This window comes from Pygoscelis adeliae, unplaced genomic scaffold, assembly GCF_000699105.1.
Source record: "Pygoscelis adeliae isolate BGI_AS28 unplaced genomic scaffold, ASM69910v1 Scaffold123, whole genome shotgun sequence".
Classification (NCBI taxonomy): Eukaryota; Metazoa; Chordata; class Aves; order Sphenisciformes; family Spheniscidae; genus Pygoscelis; species Pygoscelis adeliae.
Genome location: NW_008824650.1, coordinates 2,245,222 through 2,265,957, shown reverse-complemented (window position 1 = coordinate 2,265,957; position 20,736 = coordinate 2,245,222). Strand labels below are relative to the sequence as shown.

At 39.7% G+C, this 20,736-nt stretch overlaps 1 protein-coding gene across 1 annotated transcript in view; it reads right to left on the bottom strand.

Moving 5' to 3' along the window:
- The window catches only part of KMT2C (lysine (K)-specific methyltransferase 2C), a 207,448-nt gene that overhangs the window by 143,881 nt on the left and 42,831 nt on the right, over nt 1–20,736 (bottom strand). Inside the window, exons 2-3 of the mRNA XM_009322507.1 lie at nt 13,222–13,310; nt 177–315 (exon numbers count right to left, since the gene is read on the bottom strand). Coding sequence (XP_009320782.1) covers nt 177–315; nt 13,222–13,310 — 228 coding nt within the window. The remainder of the gene's footprint in view (nt 1–176; nt 316–13,221; nt 13,311–20,736) is intronic.

Below are 20,736 nucleotides of genomic sequence, written 5' to 3'. Positions count from 1 at the left end.
AATTAAGCCATCAGTCTCAAGCACGGCTGCTGTTGCCAGCACTTCAAAGCACCAGTGGCATGTCCCAAGCCTGCACCCCAAGCACTCTGCACCCCATTACCAACTCCCAGCCCTGCATCCCATTACCAGCTCCCAGCCCTGCCCCTGGTTCAGCACCTGCCTCCTCGCTCACTCACCTGGTTTTAGCTTCCACACCCACAGAGGCAGTGGAGCTTGCAGACTCCTCGGATACTGAGCGCTGAAGGACTGGTGTTAGCTGCTTGGTGCTGTCCACTTCCGTTTGGGCATCCTCTTCTGCAGACTGCTCTTTGACGTCTGTTTAAAAAATAAGCATAATATTTATTTATTTATTATTTTATTTATTTAGACTATAAAAACATCTGTAAGCTTGCCCTTGTGATGCAAACATCCATTTTATTTATAAATAGATTAACCCATGTAACTATGTTCTCAGACACAACAGAATTAAAACAGTAGGAAAATATTATCCTTCACATCTAGCCAAAACATGAAATTGAATGCCTCTAAAGTTATTTCCATAACATAGCATACCACTGTGAACTAAACATGTTCAATAAGTAATGAGGAATGAGGCAGGGGGAGTATTGTTCAATGACAACCTTTTCATACGAGGTTGCAGTTTTAGACAAATCTCGTTCTCCCCGCATCTCCTCTTGTGCACCCACTCTGTCATCCCTGAACAAACATCAGGGTGAGCACACTAATCTGGGGTATAATAAACCTTTTTTCCTCCCAGATTAGCTTTAACTTTGATCAATTCCCTGCACTAGTTCATTCCTGATTACACTAAATCTATGCTGGAACAGGGTTGAGGAGGTGTAGGAAGGAAGGACGCTGCTTATGCCAGCTTAAACTTCATTCTGAACAGTAGGAAAATAAGCAATTTTTGCAGCATCCTTTTAATTTAGATTAGTTGTTAAACAGACATATATACATCTACAGCTGACAATGTTACTATTTGCCTGCAAAGTTTGTTTCTGCTCAGAAACATGAAACACCAAGTTGCCACTGTCTGTGCAATTTAAATCCTGTTCCTGTTCGGTTGACTTCTTTGCACTGAGTGAGTCAGGGATTTGCCAGGGGGACACTGCAACGCACCACTCCGAGTGCATCGGAATGCACAGGAACAAGGGTCAAGGCTTTAGAGCAGTAAAATTTGGTATTTCCGCACTCCTCCATACTTTGATTTTGAAACCTAAATAACAAAAACCATAGGACTCTGGCAGATGTTCTTTGGCATACCCAGCTTAAGACACTACTGCCGCCTCCTGTCAGTGTCCACGGCTGCTACATCTGTCCCCACAGCAGAGCCAGACCAAGGACCTGCGCCTGGGTCGCACGCCACAGTCCAGCATGCCACCTAAAGCTTCCAGTGAACATGGGTTTGAGCTAAGAGGCCAATACATATCGCCCTTTCAAAGAAGTCCAGTTAGAGTAAAGCAACAGATTATTTAGAGGATTTAAGCAGAAGATAAATTCACTTTTTAAAAATATTAACACATAACATGACAAAATATCATCAAATACTGCAAAGGATAAATGATTCAAGTGGAGAAATGGATGGGTAGAAGAATCTGTGACATGGGTGGGTGTGCACAAAAACCTGCTACAAGCTTTAATCTTATTTATAAGACCAATAAAAGAGAGGAAAATTCTCAGAACATAAAACTGCACAGCTTGGTCTGTAATACTGAAATAATATGCCCACCAGAGCACATGGAGAAGGGGAAATCTTTCTTTTTTGATGTACAGAGATTAAGTAAAACTATTCTTTAACCTACAGTGGACTCATTTAGGAAGACAACATATAACTTTTAAAACCCTCAATGAAGGCATCTAAAACATACTGAAGAGAACCACAAAATTAAGAAAAAAAGAATAAGAAATTCCTGTTCATGACTGTGTGTGCCAGATATGTATTGATGTAAACTGGAATTGCTTCACCTATTTCAGTTAAGCTACTCAGTAACGTATCTCTGAAATGTTTTTGGACATCTGAAACATCCAAAAATGATTACCGGTCCCAAAGCCAATTGGCTTGTGTTAAACCCAGTTCACCAACCTATCCTGGAAAAAAAAATGCTGGAAAATCATTTGACACTAAATAAATACCCTGTTGGGAATACATCCCTTCTAAGAGTAAATGGCTCCATACAGAAAACAAAACAAAACCAAACCCAATCCCACACCCTTAGTTTTTGGCACATCTGAACAAACAATCCCTGCAATCACTTCTGGACGAGGATTTCCAGTGGAGCCATTCATTGCAGCCTGCAGTTAGTTTTCAAAGGATGTCGGGTCTGAAGGGTAATTTTGTGCAAGTAACCCCCAAATTTCTAAGTACAGCCTCAATGAAGAGCACAAAACATAAACACCTGTAAGACAGGCAGATACCAAATCACTAAAAACAAAACCCACAGCACAGCCCAGGACAACCATGCACGCAGTGCTCAAGGAAGACCACCAGAAATTGTGGCCTTGCTCTGATCCATGTTGGCAACTTTATTTAACCTAGTTGAACTCTGCAAAAGGAACTCTGCTCTATTGTGTGCCTGCAGAAACTTTCAAGTAAGCAAAAGCCATTTACTCTTTGCCAGCTTTCATCTCATTATACATTAATGGGCACCCATTACACTGCAAAGGCAACGTTCACGGGCACTAACTCATTCTCAAGAACTCCGGACTGTGTGAGAAGACACAGATTGTTTCACTACACACTACGACTATATGAGCTTACATCCTTATGGTGCTTTTCCCCCTGCTGTTTGCTTCCCTAGAAAAGAAGGGACCCAAATTATACTAAATGAGACAAACAACATCTCAACTGCTGTCTCTGCAATAAACCAAACTGTGTCTCAATATGCCGTTGGAAGACTGAAAACACGGTGCTCACCAAACAGAATGAAAATAGCATTTATGTTAGTTGTGTGTGCCGTACTTCAACTTTGTGAAAGTTTTCCAACAGAAGATTAAGGAAGAACAGAAGTAATGCATTTCATGAGTCAAACTCCTAGGAGATGGGAGTCCGGCACTGGCACGGCAAAGGGATAGCAGATACCCTCATCGCTGCCTCAAAGATGTTCTTGGAAGCATCTGGCACAATACATTAACTGCTTTTCACTGTATTTAATGACCGTTCATCAGACTGGGTTATGGCATCCTACTTTGAAGCTTCTGGGAATGAAGGAACCATGAATAATTAATAAATGTGAAGCTCATTTGCAGACTCATATATAAGGCTTTATTTTGCATCCTATTTTCATGACTGTTTCTGTCACAATGAAGGTCTTGCCCATGTATAATGAGTTGGTGGGGGAACTGAGAATTAAAAAAGCTAACTGCACAATTCCCAAATGTCTCTAGGTTCTTCTTTAATGTCACTATGCTTTACTAAAACATTAGGAAAATACATTTAAATTTTTTTATTTGAAGACAGTTACATCAATAGTTCTTCCCCACCTGACTGGCGAGGACAGAAAGGCCTTCTTTACTTATTACAGTTAAAAGAAATCCCCAAAAGTACAAGAGGTAAAGTTCCTATCCACATGGGCCACCAAAAGGGTTGAGACTTCCATATGCTTTACAACCTGGGTAACATTCACAGAATCACAGCATGGTTGAGGCTGGAAGGCAGCTCCGGAGGTCACCTTGTCTAAACCCCTGCCCAAGCAGGAGCACCCAGAGCTGGTTAGCCAGGACTATGCCCAGATGGTTTTTAAGCATCTCCAAGGATGGAGATACGAAAAAGTAGCAAAAAAAAAAAAAAAAAAAAAAAAAGCCTAACATGGACTGGGGACAGATATGCAGGGAAGTCACTAGGATTAATAAGATTTACAGCATGTGCATTAAATTTCTCTTTTAATTAAGACTTTCATTGCATTTACCTAAGATGTATACATTGGACTTCGGGTTGAAAAGACAAGTCCTTAAGGTTTACAATACTGAAGAAGTAATTTGAAATTTTTCAAATGGGGAGGGGGAATCTCTACAAAGGTTCCGTATTTTAAGCATTCAAAAATTTCTTAGTAATTATTTTTATTCCTCTTTCTAGAGCAAAACTCAGTGAATACTAGAAGACAATAACAAACAGCACATACCAATCTCAGTCAATCACATGGATTACCCACTTTCCTAATACTAGTTGGTCTCCTTACTTACATGTCTTATATAGAGATTTATAACGTTCAGAGTAACAACTGTGTTGACAATTTCCTCTCTTCCTGCTCTACCTTCAGATACACGGAGAGAGGTTTCTAAGGCACAGACGTGCAGGGGACATGTAGACTCACAGGTGGAAGCCCTGGTTTTTGTAAGGCCATCTGTGGCAGAAGTTCCCTCACAGACCATCACATGCATGCTTGTGGGAAAGAGGAGACTGGTGATGGCTGGAATTTTATTACGTGATCGCAGATTTCTTTGGGGATGTGATGAAGCAAGAGTGAAGCAATGCCGGCTAAAGGTCTAAACTGCTCTTTTGTTACGAACAGACCTTTTCTGTTTTCTAGTAATCACAAGATGCTATTCCACAAGCCACTTGGGTAAACCTACAGCAAGATGAGGAGATATATGTGTGGGCTCTGCTACGGCAATCGGGCAACAAAAAGACACCAGCATATCCAAAAGTTTGGTTTTTTTTAAGTTAGAAACTACTTTCCAAGTCAAAAACTGAAAATACGGTAAAGAGTTCTGCCACAAAAAAAAATCTGCTTTAAAATCTTATGAAATAATATTCAGTATAGAAAAAAAATTCATAAATAAAGGAGCCTGGGGGGGGGGGGGAATCACAACAGCTGTCATAAACATAAAATAAATATTCTACTGCTGTTTAGATGCAACGAGTTGACTGTTTAACCAGTTTACTGGTTGGGACTCTACTGTCAGACCTACTGCTAATTTGGCAGACAGCAAAGCAAATGTCATGAGCTTCCAAAACTTTCAGTAACAACATAGAAGTATTGCAGGCTGGAAAATACCAGTATCACCAAACACAGAAGGGACATTCCAGGGGTCTCAACTGTTGCTTACTGAGATGTTCTGCAAGAAGGAATAACAAGCTTTTAACCAGCACATGCAATTGTTATTTTTGCACAAGGAAGGGGTAGTGCTGCATCAGAAAATGGCTAACAGGACAAGGTGTTTTACACAGCCTCATAGGGGTCTACAGAAGTACAAGCAACACCAAAATGCTCTAGTTCTAGTAGTTTAGACAGATAAAGAAACCAGGTCAGTATAGCAACAATATGAAAAGAAATCTTAACAAGGGAATGTAAATTATGAATTTAAAACGCCTATCTAGTACGATAATTATCAAGTTTCATTCACTGTCCTAATTTAGGAACAAAACAAGTTTCCACTAGTCGGAGTTCATAATTCTGTTATTGTTCTGGACACAATGTCATAGAAACATCCCTTCTCCTGCTAGTGTCCGAGGAATTCAAACTGGCATGCACAGTGATCACTTAGGTGCAGAAATCTTTCACATACTACAACTTGGTATGTATAGGTTTTAGCTGCCGAACACAGGGAAACAAACAGACACGCTGTGGCTAACCAGTCCCGTGCAAATCACCTGCAACCCTTTCAGACAGCAGCGAGCCAAGCCCAGGTACACTGGAAGACACAGAGAGGGTGACAGCTGCTAATAGCTGCCACCATTACTTGGGCTGCACTGAGTTTGTAGCCGTGTATTCCTGCCTGCTAAAAACACAACCATTGCAGAGAGCGGGGGAAAAAAGCATACTGAAGTTTGACTGTGACTGTAATAACCACATGCAAGAACCATTTCTCCACGGACAGAGGCATACTTTCTTCATCTTAAGTCAACATTGTAAAATTTTACTTACAACAATAAACAACAAAATGTACAACCGCATCAGAAGTGTTTTGTTGGGGTTTTTTGCAAGTGCTGCACATGTTGTATTTTCTTTTATAACCACCACTTATCTATTTTTTCCTATCTGAAGGACATCGTGGTGATGTACTTACTGCGACAGTTGTTACATGGAGATGAGAAGAAAGCCTGCAGTTACTCTTTTTGTACATTTCAGTGTGTATTTTGATACTTTTCATTCAAATGGAACTCCTATTTATTAAATACATTTTATACAGAAAATAACTTTGTGCAAATTTTGTACCGGTTATAAAATAAAGATAAGGTTTTCAATGTAGGACCGTTTAAACTATAATTTTGGTCATTCTAAACACAAGACACCGTATTATGGATAACCAGCTCCGAGTGATCCATGACCGAAGAACTTCCTAAGCTAGGGGTGGTATTCAACAGCACTCATCTGTGATTATTTTTCCATTAATTTGTTCAAGTCTTTCTGAAACCCATGTAAATTTTTCATGCCCAAAGCATCCACTAGCAATGAATTCTATAATTTGAGTAGATGCTGAGTGCAAATGCACCTACCTTTGTGCTCTGAACATGACCTGATGTCCCCTTATTTCTGTGTTGCAAAACAAGATGAATCATCATTCGCTGTTCATTTTCTCCATACCACTCATCATTTTGTGGGACCCTATTAAATTCCTCTCCAGTCATATCATTTCAGGTTGAAGTCTTACCTTAACTGATCCCTGCACAGGAGCTATTATTTACTTCTTGTCATACTCGTTGGCCTTTCCTGTACTTTCCCAATTACTGTTCATCCTTTTGGAGAAGGGGAAGCAGAACTGCACATGGCATTTAATATGCAGTCATGCCACTGGTTTATAAAGCAACAGTTAAAAAAAAAAAACCCACATTGATGCTTTTTTCCCCCTTATCCCTTTGCCAGCAATTCCTGGAATTTGATTTCCTTCTTGGACTTATAAAAGCTACTGCAATTCTCAGAAGAACTACAGTACCCCTTGCTCAGGTAGTAACAGCTATTTGAGAGACAATTTTTGTTTATACAAAATTAGGATGATGATTTTCCCCCCACATGTTCTTTTACATGCATTACTACTGAATTTAAGAGCCATTTTATTTTGCATGGTCAGTCTTCAGTGCTTTGCAGGTGGGTACCTCTTTTATTACGCTAAATAAGTTTATTTTACCCGCTACTTTCTTCCCTTTTGTACCTGACCTAGAAAAGGATTACCATGGCAGATGCTTATGGGACTCCAACGCCAGCTTGGTTTATACTATGATTTTAATTAGGCGGGACTAAGGTCTGAATTTCTCTAATATTTCTTCTACCAAACTGGAGAGTCGGCCTCAATACAGCATTACTAAAAATTAAGACAGGTCCATAGAACTAAAATGTACACAAAACAGCACTGTTTCCAGTGAGGAAGAGAGTCTACAGCACACAAGATACATGCTACTATTTCAATATATTTGACCGGTAATGTCAACGCAAATTCTCCCATCATGTCACTAATGACACAGCAGCAGTATTAAGCTTCAGGGCAATGGGAAGGTGGAATACCCTGGGTCCTTGAAAACTCCTTCCTGTTGGTTACTTCTAACAAAGCATAGTTTGATACCAAAACTGCAAAAACAGTATTGAATAAATAAGCAAAAAGAGAGGTTGCATTTCAGAAATAACCTCCACAATGAAAAAACTCATTGAGGTCAGAATTTATTTGGAAATAACAGATTCCACCTGCTACAAAATATTCCACCTGCTCTCAAAACACCAGAGACAGAGGTATCGGTCAGAAGGAGAAAAATCTGATTTTTCTAAATGGCCCGTTTTAAGCATGCATGATGATAAATGTTATTATCGAGTAAGCCTATAATAATTTAAAGGCAAATACCAAATAACTTCCTGTTGCATCTGGTTTCCTTATCACAAACAAATTACCAGAATACGAAGAAAAACAGTAAGATGCTTATAATAATAACAAGATGCTTCAGTTCTGGTGATTTTTCCAGTGGCCGGACAGGTAGGAGACAGCTGCATAAGAAAGAAGGAACTGCTCCTTTTATAATGAGTACAGGGAATATTAATTGCCTTAAAACATATTTAAGTGCATTTTTAAGCACATTTGCCCCAAATATTTATGGATAAATTTAATCTACAGGCAATGCCCTCAATGGCGTTAATTCTTCCTTTCATTAATTTTAGAAGTGATAAGCAATATAGTGATGAGGCCTCAGTATCTATCCAAAAAGCACAAAGTGGATTTTAAATGGTCTTTGGCGTTAACAAGTTGACAAGAGTTTTTGCCATTAATTCACCCAAACCAGGACTTGGTCTCAGGTGTGTTTTACTTGTCTTAGTGGCAGGCTCTGCTCAGTATAGCTCATACCGTTGCAAAGGGTGACTGTATTTCCTCTAATAAAGTAGGATATTGCAAGAATTTTCTTCTCCAGAAAAGTGCTTTTCAGGCTGCTTCAATGCTGATGAGATTCTGAATTAGTCCAAAATTCTCTGGCAGCTTCTACACAGATAACTTTCTTCCACTGCGAAGCGTTTGTTTCTGGTTCTTGTGTGCTTTGCCCAGAGACAAAAGAGGCTGATTAGAGGAAGACTTATCTTCAAGGAGTTAAGGTGAAGTTCAGCAAGAAATCAACTGGCCAGGCAATTTCACTGGGTCTGAAAATAACAGTACTAATGACAATAACACAGGCAAGGAGCTATCGGTTGATAAAATCATACAGATTCTTTTATGTGCTATCAATTCTGAAGCCTCCAGACACCATGGGGAGGTAAGGGTCTGTTATTAAGTACTAATTTATTCTAAGAATCGGTTGACATGGTACAGATAGTAAACAGAATACCTGATGGATTTACTATGAGTTTCCCAAGAGACTCAGCAGTTAAAATAAACTTACTTTATTGCACTTCTCCCAGATCCATGTCTGAATCTCAACATTTTTATGTGAGACAAAGGCAGGAAGGATTACAGATTCTAGGAGGAGTTGGATATTTTACAAGTGTTCTCAAAAAAAGAGGGAATAATCAAAGAATTAACACACAGAATTCAGTTTCAGTCAATTTAAATGCAGAACCAAGAAAATACCAAGTATAGAAATTTGCTGAAACTAAGATGGGGAAAAAGAAGCGGAAGCCAAGTCTTCACTAATAGCAAAGGGCCACCAAACCTACAATAAGCTTACCATGATGTATTTGTTAAATTATTTCTTTCTTTAAATTAGCAATTTTATATTTGCATGTATGTGTGCACACACAGGCACATGCTTTCCAGATTTTCGTGTTTTGGTTTGGGGTTTTTTTGGCCATTACAGAGACTCACTCATCAGAAGAAAACTACTCTTATGGAGAGGAGCAACACAAGGGGACCTACAGGAGAAAACAGTATTCTACAACAAACTGTATTTTACTGATAGCTAGAAAGGTGGAAGGTGTTGATGCCTGGAAGGTCTTGACAGGACCAGAGGCAACAGGCACAAACTGAAACACAGGAGTTACCCTCTGAACATCAGAAAACACTTTTTTACTGTGAGGGTGCCTAAGCACTGGCACAGGTTGCCCAGAGAGGTTGTGGAATCTCCACCCTTGGAGATATTCAAAAGCTGTCTGGACATGGTCCCGGGCAACCAGCTCTAGGTGACCCTGCTTGAGCAGGAGGTTGGACCAGATGATCTCCAGAGGTCCCAGCCAACCTCAACCATGCTATGACGCTGTGGGTGCTAAAATGATGGGAGGGATGAGTAAGCTCAACATCAGTCGGACAGAGAAATACCAGTGCAACATCAATGGTAGGGACCACAGTGAAGAAAAATGAAGGAACAGACAGCCGGAAAGACCAATATGAAGCTGAGAAGCAAAACAGTCACTAAGAGAGGACCCAAGAAATGAGCAAGAGAGACAGGGCTGGTGGGTAAAGGGAAGGAGTCTGTCCTGAGGTTTACAAGAAGCTGAAAGTCATTGATTCAGTAGAAGCAGCTGCCAGTACCATCTTTTAGGAAAAAGTTGACTTAGCTCCAAATGGGTATTTTTTCCAAATCCCCACCATTTCCTTTTTCCAATTCCAAATCCCCCTCTCTTTCCATCTTTAAGAATTCTACTTTCATTTACACCAAAGCAAACATAGCATGTGGCAGAAAATGGGCAGGGCCCAGAAATCACTGTAGTTGGCGGGGATAATAACCCATACTGAAATGATCAGAGCAGCACACAGCTTACCCGGCTATGCTTCCAATTCTGCCTCTTTTTACATACGAGATTACAGAATTTTGTTAAGGGCAGCAACTTGTTTCCTGGACTGCCATTAAAACGGCTGTGCCTTAGCATTACTAAAGAGCCACTTCAGGAAGAATTTTGGCCTTCCCCCCCTTTTCTTTTGAACAAACATTTCTGTCAACATTATGATTGGAAATAATGTTTAGTTCCTACGCACCCCCTCGCTTTTTTCCCCACAAAAGATTCAGCAGCTAGGAAACACCTCTTTATTCTAGGTGGGATTATACAGGGCATCTCCTTTTTCTCTTCCTGTGAGGAAAGTACTCATTCCTCCTGCATCGCTCCCTTCCCTAAAAGTAGTGCTCATTACACCGAATACAACATTAATAACACGGATTTCTCTCATTTTATTAAAATAGTGCTTCACAAAAGAGCCCCAGTGATGCTAGACTCCATAAATAAAATAGAAACAACCTCCCAAACCAAACAAGCAAGAAACAAAAACCTCACACGGTAAAAGAATTACTGATTATACTCAACACATGAACCAAACAATGGAAAAGCAGCTAGAAATACGGAGACTCGAAATATGTCAGAAGTTGCATGTCAAGAGTTTTTGTATTTCAGACGATCTCATTCTGTGTTTTGTAATATCACTATATTATGTTTCAGTTTGCCAACTACTACGGCAAATTGTTGGCAAGTCTGCTATTTGCAAGAAGACAAAATAAAAGCCCTTTTTAGTCAAAGTAGAAACTCATAAACTAGAACACAAATACGCTTCAATTTGATTAACACAGTTTTACATGGAGCAACAAACTGGGATTACTCCTTCTCCCACACTTTATTATTAATCTAGCTAAGCACTTAGAATAAGTTTTAGAGGCAGCAGCCTTTTCAATTAATATCATTAAACCTCTATCAAGTCACATGGTGTTCAACTTCAAAGTAACGTAATTACAATTCTCTATCAAATTGCTCAAGACAATAACGCTCTTTCACATCTATTCTGCTTCCCCCTGTAAAAATGGGATTTCAGACCTATGTATTTTTACTAGGCTTCTTTTCACTTAAGAGTACAGTTTGCAAAATCATCTTGGGCTCAGCACCAAAGCGATGGTGCATCACTTCCAGCAGCAGACCCAGCAGAGTCTTTGTCTATCAGGATTTCTAGCACAGTGCTCCACTGCTGCCTGTACCTTTAGAAACAAGCATCAGCCCTCTGTGACAGCAGGATGATTCTGATGAAGGATAATGGAGAGACTTATCTATATGCACTCTTGGAGCCTTAAAAATAATTACCTGTATCCCTCTCTCCTCCAAAGTAAAAACTGCTCTCAGATCTCTGTCGAGGAACTTTGTTAATAATGACATGTAAAGCCAAAAAAATACAGCTATCAATAAATTCCCTAAACAGTAGCATACCAGCAGTTGTTAAGCTTGAGTTTGTTTGGTTTGGCTTTTTTTAAAAACATGTTTAAAATTTACAAAACTTAACACTCATAATCACACTTTCTGTATCTTTTGCTGATTTTCCTAAGACTGTTTCTAGCACGTGGGATAGGAAGAGTAATAAATGGAATATAGGACACAATTAGAACTAGCCTTCCTTTCCCCTGCTCTGTTTTTTCACAGACAAATACCTGCTACAACTTTTTCACTTTCAACTTTAACAACTGGTAATTACCTATGTGTAGAAGCTGGAAAAGGCCATCCAAATTCACTACCACCAGCAGCTTATTACCAGGGGCAGAAAAACGGACAGAATAAAACAATTAAACATCCTTGTATTAACCTTTAATCTAGCCTCCCTCCACAAACCATTAACAACACTTAAATTCAACACAAGTTGTGACCAAACACTCATGACACTCCCCAAAGCCTAGAGTCTTGAGTACAAAGCCTTCTCAACATCGTTCACCATCTAGCAAGTAAGAAGCAAGAGACCAGCATATACAATCAAAGCTCATCCTCCATCCACTTGAGAATTTCAGCCTCCTCTTTTATGGCTTTCACCACTGCAACCATATTCCTGTATGGTCTATATAAGATGTTGCTGCAGAAATGGCTCTTTCGAGGTCCTCTATTTGTTCTCCATCTGAACCTACACTAAGCACAGATTCTCGTCTTCATCTTTAAGGACTTCACAACTCTACCTCCTTTACTTAGCAGCTATGAGAGTAATTCGACAACTCTCTTAACTCAGCTGGCATTTCCATGCCATTGCCACCCTGACCACCAGCTTCCACTGTTAGCGTGTCTGCACTTCCTTCCACTTTGCTCATTACACATATAGGGCCACCTAATTAAATTTATAAACCCTTATGTCTCAATGCATTTTTAAGGCTTATTTCTGTCAAACCGACAAATTTCCGCCAATTGGCCATGGCTTCATCCTTCCTGGCAGGTTTCATCCTTCTGCACATATTCAGTCCCTGGTTAAAACCAGGCAAATGGCTACAGACATGAGCCTGGCAAAGAGATGACAGGTTTTCACCATGGCCTTTATCTTGTATGTTAGCTCATCTGCTTGTCTCTTTAGACTCATAACCTGCCAGAACAGAAATCACAAACTGTTACAACAGCACTCGGCCCAGTACAATGAGATCCCTCTGGTAACGGAAGCATTTGGGTACTATCATAACAAATATTTACAAAAGCAAGAACAGAGATTTATCTTGTTTCCTAAGCAGCGGTAGGAAGCATTAACATTTGGTTATCCCGTTATCCCTGTGGTATATAATCTGCTGTAGTTAGCTGAAGATACAGGTCAATAAGTAACACTGTATTTTGGCAGGTATTCTAAAAATAGCAGCTACCGCTTCAGAGCTTTTATTTTTGTTAGATACAGACTTGCAAAACCAGAAAAAGAGCCTCTATGTAACTACACTAACAAAGGCATTCCCATTAGACTATTTAAAAGCAATAGGTTCAAAGAGCTTTAATTAATATAGGTTTAAACAATATAGGTTTTTTTTTTCTTTTATATCTGCCCAAATGCACATCTCGTACTACAAAATTAAAGAAATATTTCTTGTCTACCAAAGTCCTGCATAATTAAATGCATTTCTGAGAGCAAAGCAATAGCCAAACAGCATCAACACTATACTCTCATTACCTGTTTCCACAGTGTTTTCTGTTTCTGCTGCCTCCAAACCATCCATACTGTCTTCATCCTCCACTGCAGTTTTTCCTCTACTCCGAGGCCTGCAAAGATAAGGGAAAACTCTTTTTAAACTGAAAGCACTTAACATTTTCAAGTTTTAAATTTATCCAGGATTTAAATAATTTCATTTTAACGGATAAATGTCAGCATTAATTTGTGTAACATTTAAGCTAACCTGTGATTTGAGTCTTGTACAAATCAGAAGTTTCCTCTCCTTTTTTCCTGTTCTAGGTAATGTTCTCAACAACGTACACTTGAATCAGCAGTTGGCCCCTTAAGTTTTTTCTGATTATTCTTACAAGAAAAATACAATAACAAACTTCTACTGATCAAAAAATACATTATCTCTCAGCAAGATTTTAAGATATAAGCATCCTGTTTGCTCCACATAGGAGGTAACTGTAGATAGATATGAGAGAGACAATCCAAAATCTGGCCAGTAGTTACATACACTATAAAATAGATATCGATCCATCCAAAGCATCCTTGGAAGAAATTGCTATAGAATAATAATGACGCTAAAGCAATTAAATTGAAACACGTATTATTTTCAGTGAAACAAGTATTTTGACACATAAAATAAAATGTTATGAGACATGACTAGATGTCATCAGATTAAAAAAGTCATCACGTGAGGACAGCACATCAAAACTAAAATACCTAGCAGATTTGTTTCAATTTCAAGCAAGGTCTGACAGAAAGCGGACAGGTTTGTGCCACAGATTCCAGCCTTTTCTCCCCGCCTGGCTCTTCAACGACTAACGTGGTGGGCTGTTGAGAAGCCCGAGCATCCAGATTCCCAGCTGTTCAGCAGCCCATTTGAAAGGGAGCCAAGAGCTTGGCACCTCGCCTCCCAAATTTTCAGGCTACTTGGCAACCTGCCTGGCATGCTGATGGAAAGCCTGGGAGACCCTGGGAGCTTCTGATTCCAAGTACACAAATTCTGAGCAGTTTGGGGCATCTCGGCGCTTCCAACGTCCCAGAGATCCCAGGCAACCATTCACCCAACCAACATGCCTTGAATTGGGATGCCATGCAGGCCAGCACACGGGCACCCTGCTTGCACCCCTGAACAGAAAACCACCCTGGCTCCTCCTTCACAGAGGACCCTGAAAGGTTTGGGTTTACTTCTATGTTGGGGGGAAAAGGTGGGGGTTTTTTTGAAGTTATTAAATCGTTCCAAAACCAGCATTTCCTTTCTTTGTACAGTCTCTTGTAATACTTAAATCTATCCAAAGTATTTCCGCAGAACTAGATCTGCTAAATCAGCTATGAGATAAACTCTATTGTGCAATGCCTTTGGCTCTCATGGACCAAAGAGGATAATACGCACAGAACTGGAACCACCTTTTGAGTCTACGCGTATCGCTCGCTCTCCTGCTAGAAGAGGAGTGACTGTCTTGGACTACCTAAGAAGATCCCTTCGAATTGTGTTGGGAACAGTATAAGAATTAAAATGAGGCTCAAACCAAAGCCTGAAACAAACCACTCAATTTACAAAGGAGTCGGGGGCGGGGAGAGGAAAGCGAGAAGAAATGAAGGACAGAGGACTTTTCTTGGCATCCCTATGAAATTTGTCCAGGACAATGCTGAAAAACGTGGGCACACTGGCAACCCTAGGGATACAAGGTTATCTTTCCCCTTGCCTGCTTATCCGTAAGCAATGACAGCATACATACAACACACAAAATAAGTAATAGCCTTCTTAGATGAGACAGAAGCCAGCATCCCCTTCAGTTATTTGCCACTCCGTAAGCTCCCAGTGTAGTTTCTTAAAACCCATGTTTCACACATATTTAAACCAGAATAAACTGCACAGCAACCAAAAGAAACTGTCTTATGCTCCTCCCTTCAGGCACCATGTCAGCCCATCCACGCATACAGCGATCGGTGAGCTGGCTGGAAGGTGGACATATGTTTTGGAAGTGGGAGGACACGAACATTTCTCTCAGTAGCATCCGAGATCGTCACACGGATTTATTCTCACCCGTAACGAAGAGTAGGGAGTAGAGCAAATGGAACATCATACTCATTGGATAGAATAGGCTCTTCCAGCAAGATTGAGATACAGCAAGAAAAAGGTAACACTCTTCCAACACTTAGAAAAACAATGCAGCTGGTAAGAAAACGAGCATTTAAGTATTACATTTCTTGTAGTTCTTCACAACATCCCGGCACATCAGCCAGCACCAAATGAAAGGATGGGAATGCAGGTAAGTAAAATCACTTCCCTTTTCAAAAGCTTTACAGAACACAACCAGCTAAGAACAGGGATTATTTCTAAATCCTATCCCAATTATTCTTCTACCAACTCTCTGTCTGCAACACAAAGTTACAAGTTTGTACTAAACCAGGATTACTTTGAAATCATCACAAACATAAATGATGATTCTGCTTTCTTCGCAAGTACCCCATTTGAGTATTCTCCAACACAACCCTGTAGGTGAAGGTCACTGGATAGTGGCTGATGATGATGGTTTATGTTTATTTGATAATTTACATAGGGCTTTAGATTTTCTATTAAAACTACATGTCATGTATTAAACACCGAAGTACCTCACAAAGCCTTTTTAAATATTTTGTTTAAACAAGAGCAGTATTCACTCCTTGAACTCCCTACCGTATTTTAGCAACCTATTTAACACTAAGGAAAATCAGAGGTTTCAATTAATTAAACATAATTGCTTCTTTCAGCAAAAGATATAACCACGTCTGGTGTTTTGTTGCCATTCCCCTCCCCCAAATATTCTACAAAAAGCCTTCATAATGCCAAGCAGGTTTTAAATAAAACTGAAGAAGTGGTGGAAAAAATACCGGATTATATCATTAACTTATTTTTGCTAGTTACATTCATTTAACAAGCATTGAAGAGATTTTATAGTCTATACATTTATGTTTGACTTAGAGAAAAAATAATTCAAGTCACAATACAGTGAAATATACACTGTAGTGACAACTATAATTTAATGTTTCCAAAGAAAACACCATTTGAGAAGGCCATATAGCATACCTAATCATTGCAATCAACATTTGTAATAAGAATGGATTGTTCAGTGTTATTTGCATTAAGTTTATACATTTTATTTAACAGTTTTATACATAAAGCTTTTGGCTGGTTTGTATAACACTAGATTTTTCCACTGACAAACCCTGTAAATTTTTTGGGTTTTATTTACTTATTCCACTCCCCCTTAAGTAAAGTGGGAAAAGCAACCTGTGCTCTGTTCTCCTCCTGAGACTTGACTTTTTCTTCTGAAGTTCATCCTTCTGAAGGAGGATGCGGAACGGCTGCTTGAGCAAAACAGCAGCGGGGCCAGCTTTTGCTGCCTTAAAATAATTACGGAACAACAGCCCATGACTATTCCCCTTCGCTCACACAAAATCAGACAGTACTGAACCATAATTGCTATATTGAACATTATAACCTCAGTTCTGCTCTAGATCTCGAAGCTCAATCCCAAACTTTCTTACTAGGAGGAGTAACTACATCATGCTTTTACATATCATTGCGGAAACCCCATCAGCTCGTGACGGCAGAAGTACCAAACACAGATGAGCCATGTCTCCTACAGCTTACAAACCAAGAACAAAATGTACAGGCGGAGGCCTGACCGATACGGACTCTACAAGAAAGCATCAATAAATATTAGTTAGTATAACAGGCAGTGGGCTTGGTACGCAGGCTGAACTGCTGCCAAGGCTTCCACGATTGGCTTTCTCGCTTGCCTTTTTCCTACAACCGAGTTCTATTTAGAAGGAAAAAACAAAACCGCATTTATCTATGTTTAAAAGAGCAGATCCACTGAGAGAAATATAACTTCTTTAAGTGTTTAAGGCACATTCAGCATTTCATGAAACAAAGTCAACAGAAGACAGAACTACACTTTTTATGTAGATAGGACTCCAGTTGAATATAATTATTGTCTATAATAATTTTACTCATATTTGCATAAAATGAAGTCATTTATCAAAATTCTTTGTGACCCACTCCTAAATTTGTTATCAGTTAGCTTTCTTAGCTAATGCCTTTCATTAATCTCCATCTTTAAATACACCATAGTAAACGAAAATTTCGTAATTCTTCTCTGGGTAAGCAACTAATTAAATTTAGCCCACAAGAAAAAAGAGCCCAGAAACAACCTTTTGCAGGGCTCAGCAGAGCATTAGGTACTCCCTCTACACTGGGGGAAAGCCTCCCTGAGGCTGTCTCAAAGCCTTGCCGACTTCGCTAACACAGGAAGATCACCAGGCACCTGAGTGGTTTCTGCTGAATTGCATGGAGAGCAGCACGGACACACAATGCTGGGGAAAAAAGGAAAAGTGTCTTATTCACCTGCCAGTAATCAGGTACTGCCCCTTTTAGTCTTTTTTCTTTTTTTTTTTAAATGCATGACATTTTTTGCGTGTTTGGGTTTGTTTTGTTTTTTTAAAGGTGACAGCAATAGCACCATAACCTGACGAATACAACATAGATCAAAAGTACATCTTGGATCTTACTCATTCTTTCCACAAGGTGATCAGTAATGAGGCCATGGGCCAACATCTCCTGGAACCACAAGAAATAACTGACAAAGCTACAATCCTCAGATGCCTGCCACTGCCAGGCTGCTAGTTTATGATTACCCAGAAGTTATTGCCAGACACCAGTTTCTGCAAGTTCTCCGTAAGTTGCTACCAACAAAATCAGGTGACAATTTGTTCAGACCATCCATGGAAACTACCTTACTAATCCAACGCATTTTGTTTCAGGCTTACGAGAATGTGTACATATGAACCACGCCAGAGTTTCCCTCTCCTTCTCAAATGCCAAACCTCTGGATTGTTCAGGGGAGAAACTACCTTCCTTCCTACGCTTTGCAAGCTGCTGAGCACAATGATGGTACTAAATAGATAAAACAGGGCCAATAACCTTGAAAAGCAGGGTAACATCTGGGACACAGTAACATCCTAAACCAGCACAGATGTCTTGTTAAATGAACATCTGTCCACAGCCTTACCCTGGAAGACGGTACAGGAACGATTTATAAAAAGGTTCAGTAAGTGCTGCCATCAGCATGGCTAGTAACAAATTAATGTTCACACGACAGTTTCACAAGTCAAAGCTGTTACAGTCTTTTCAAGAATCTTTTTAACAGGTGTGCAGAAGCACATGCGCCCGCTATTTCTGAACCGTAAGTTGTAAATACAGCTGTAAAAGTTTAACTGTGCTTAAGTATAAACCAGAGTACCTAAGGATCAGCTAGTGGCCCCATGCAAAGGGAACCACAGCAAGCAAGTAAGAATCAATTCATGGAAATATCTACAAGGGGTTTTTTTCCCCTCTCTGAACACTACTTTTCAATGTAGTTTTTATTACTTATAAGAGTTGAGAAAATTCTACATCCAAGTCTGGATAAAATGAACAATATGGCTCTGGAAGCAAGGCAGATGCCAGCTAGCTAGAATAATTTCGATAGCTCTAAACACTAACAAGCCTCAAAGAGGGAACTCACTATCATACTGACTCCCGTTTCAAACTGTTTTGGTTTTAAAAGATTCTTAAGAGGACTTTTTAATTGAGCAGTCAGTAACAGGTGAAAATATTTTCTGCACTTGCCCTCCACAACATCTTCTTTCACACATTATAAAACAAGACCTCAACATGTAGTTTCTTCCTATTTACTTCTTTTATATATATATATATATGTGTGTGTATATTAAAGGCAGAAGGACCCCAATGTATGGAAAAGATGTGCAGCAGAAACATCACAAGCGATGTAAAGATGAAAAAAAGCTGACATTTTAGTAATAGAGAGAAGTGAAAGACTGTAGGAAACCGTTTTTGTTTAAGATCAACAGAACCGGACTTATTACAATCTCATTACAGAACTTGCTCAACCTTCAGTTTCATTATTAAAAGATCTCAAAAACATATTCTATATTGCCCATTAGTCTCCTGGTACAATCAAAGAAAAGTGTGTATCTTAATACTTCTAATTTATAAAGCATAATAATCTTTTCATAAATTACTACATCAAAGAGAAGTGACCCAGCTTACATTTAAAACCAGAACATTGCAACTTCCCATCTTACATCTCCTTTAACCAGTAACGATCTAAAAGACATTATTCATTCACTCAGTATTATTCATTCACCTGGGCTCTAACATGTTCAGAGCTGAAACTTTTTTCACATCTGTATTTTATACAGTTACCACTGAACACCTGAAATAAAAAAAATATTATAGCCTTTGAGATCAGGGATGTCTGAGAAAAAGCATAAAAAGAAACTAGCCTCCGCTCCATGATCCTTATCTAAACTATTCCAGTACTCCCCTGTGAAAGGGAGATTTGTCAAAGATTTCCTACGCTACTCAAAGAAATGCAAATTAGAGTCTTTTAAAGATTATTTGTACTGAATGGTTATCCTGGTTTCGGCAGGGATAGAGTTAATTTCCTTCCTAGTAGCTGGTACAGTGCTGTGTTTTGGATTTAGGGTGAGAACAAAGTTGATAACGCACCGATGTTTTAGTTGTTGCTAGGTAATGTTTACACCAGCCAAGGACTTTTTTAGTTTCCCATGCTCTACAGACTGAGCAGGCTGGAGGTGCACAAGAAGCTGGGAGGGGGCACAGCCAAACTGGCCAAGGAAACATTCCATACCATGTGACGTCATGCTCAGTACATAAACTGGGGAAAGCTGGCCGGGGGGGCCGCTGCTCGGGGACTGGCTGGGCATCGGTCGGTGGGTGGTGAGCCACTGCATCCTGCATCACTTGCTTTGTGTATTATTAGTATTACATTATTATTATTGCTATTATCATTTTATTTCAATTATTAAAGTGTTTTTATCTCAACCCATGAGTTTTTCTCACTTGTGCTTTTCCAATTCTCTCCCCCATCCCACTGGGGCAGGGGGGGAGGAGGGAGCGAGCGGCTGTGTGGTACTCGGTTGCCGTCTGAGGTTAAACCACAACAACGTTGTAGATGTATCTTTGCTTTCATTCCAGAGTACAGTCACTGTTGACAAAAAGTAAGCTAATACAAGGTAAAATACTGATGAATGCAGAGCTCTTGAAGAAAAAAGGCTGTCCCGAAACAGGTTTTGAGTAAAATATTGTGTGTCAAAACGAATTTGCATTGCACAGTTCTAACAACAATTTAAAGGTCAACTGAATTAGTACTTTTAAGTAAGTGTGAAGTTTGGGTTATCTGTATTTTCAACTTCAACTGCTCTTGCATAGTTACCTGTACTATGTGTGCTCTCAGGCCAATATTGGAGCAAAATTACTTTCCATGGGAGACTTGAGAAAAGGCGAATAGGGTGTCCTGCCAGCAGGCACTCATCAGAACTGCCTACCTGAATCAAAGAGGCATAATGACTGGAACAGGAATGTCATCTCACTCTTGGAAAATCTTAATCTCAACTCAATTTTGCAGAAGGCCACCAGATCCAGGAGCCTGAAGCTACACCCTGTTCGGTGATGAG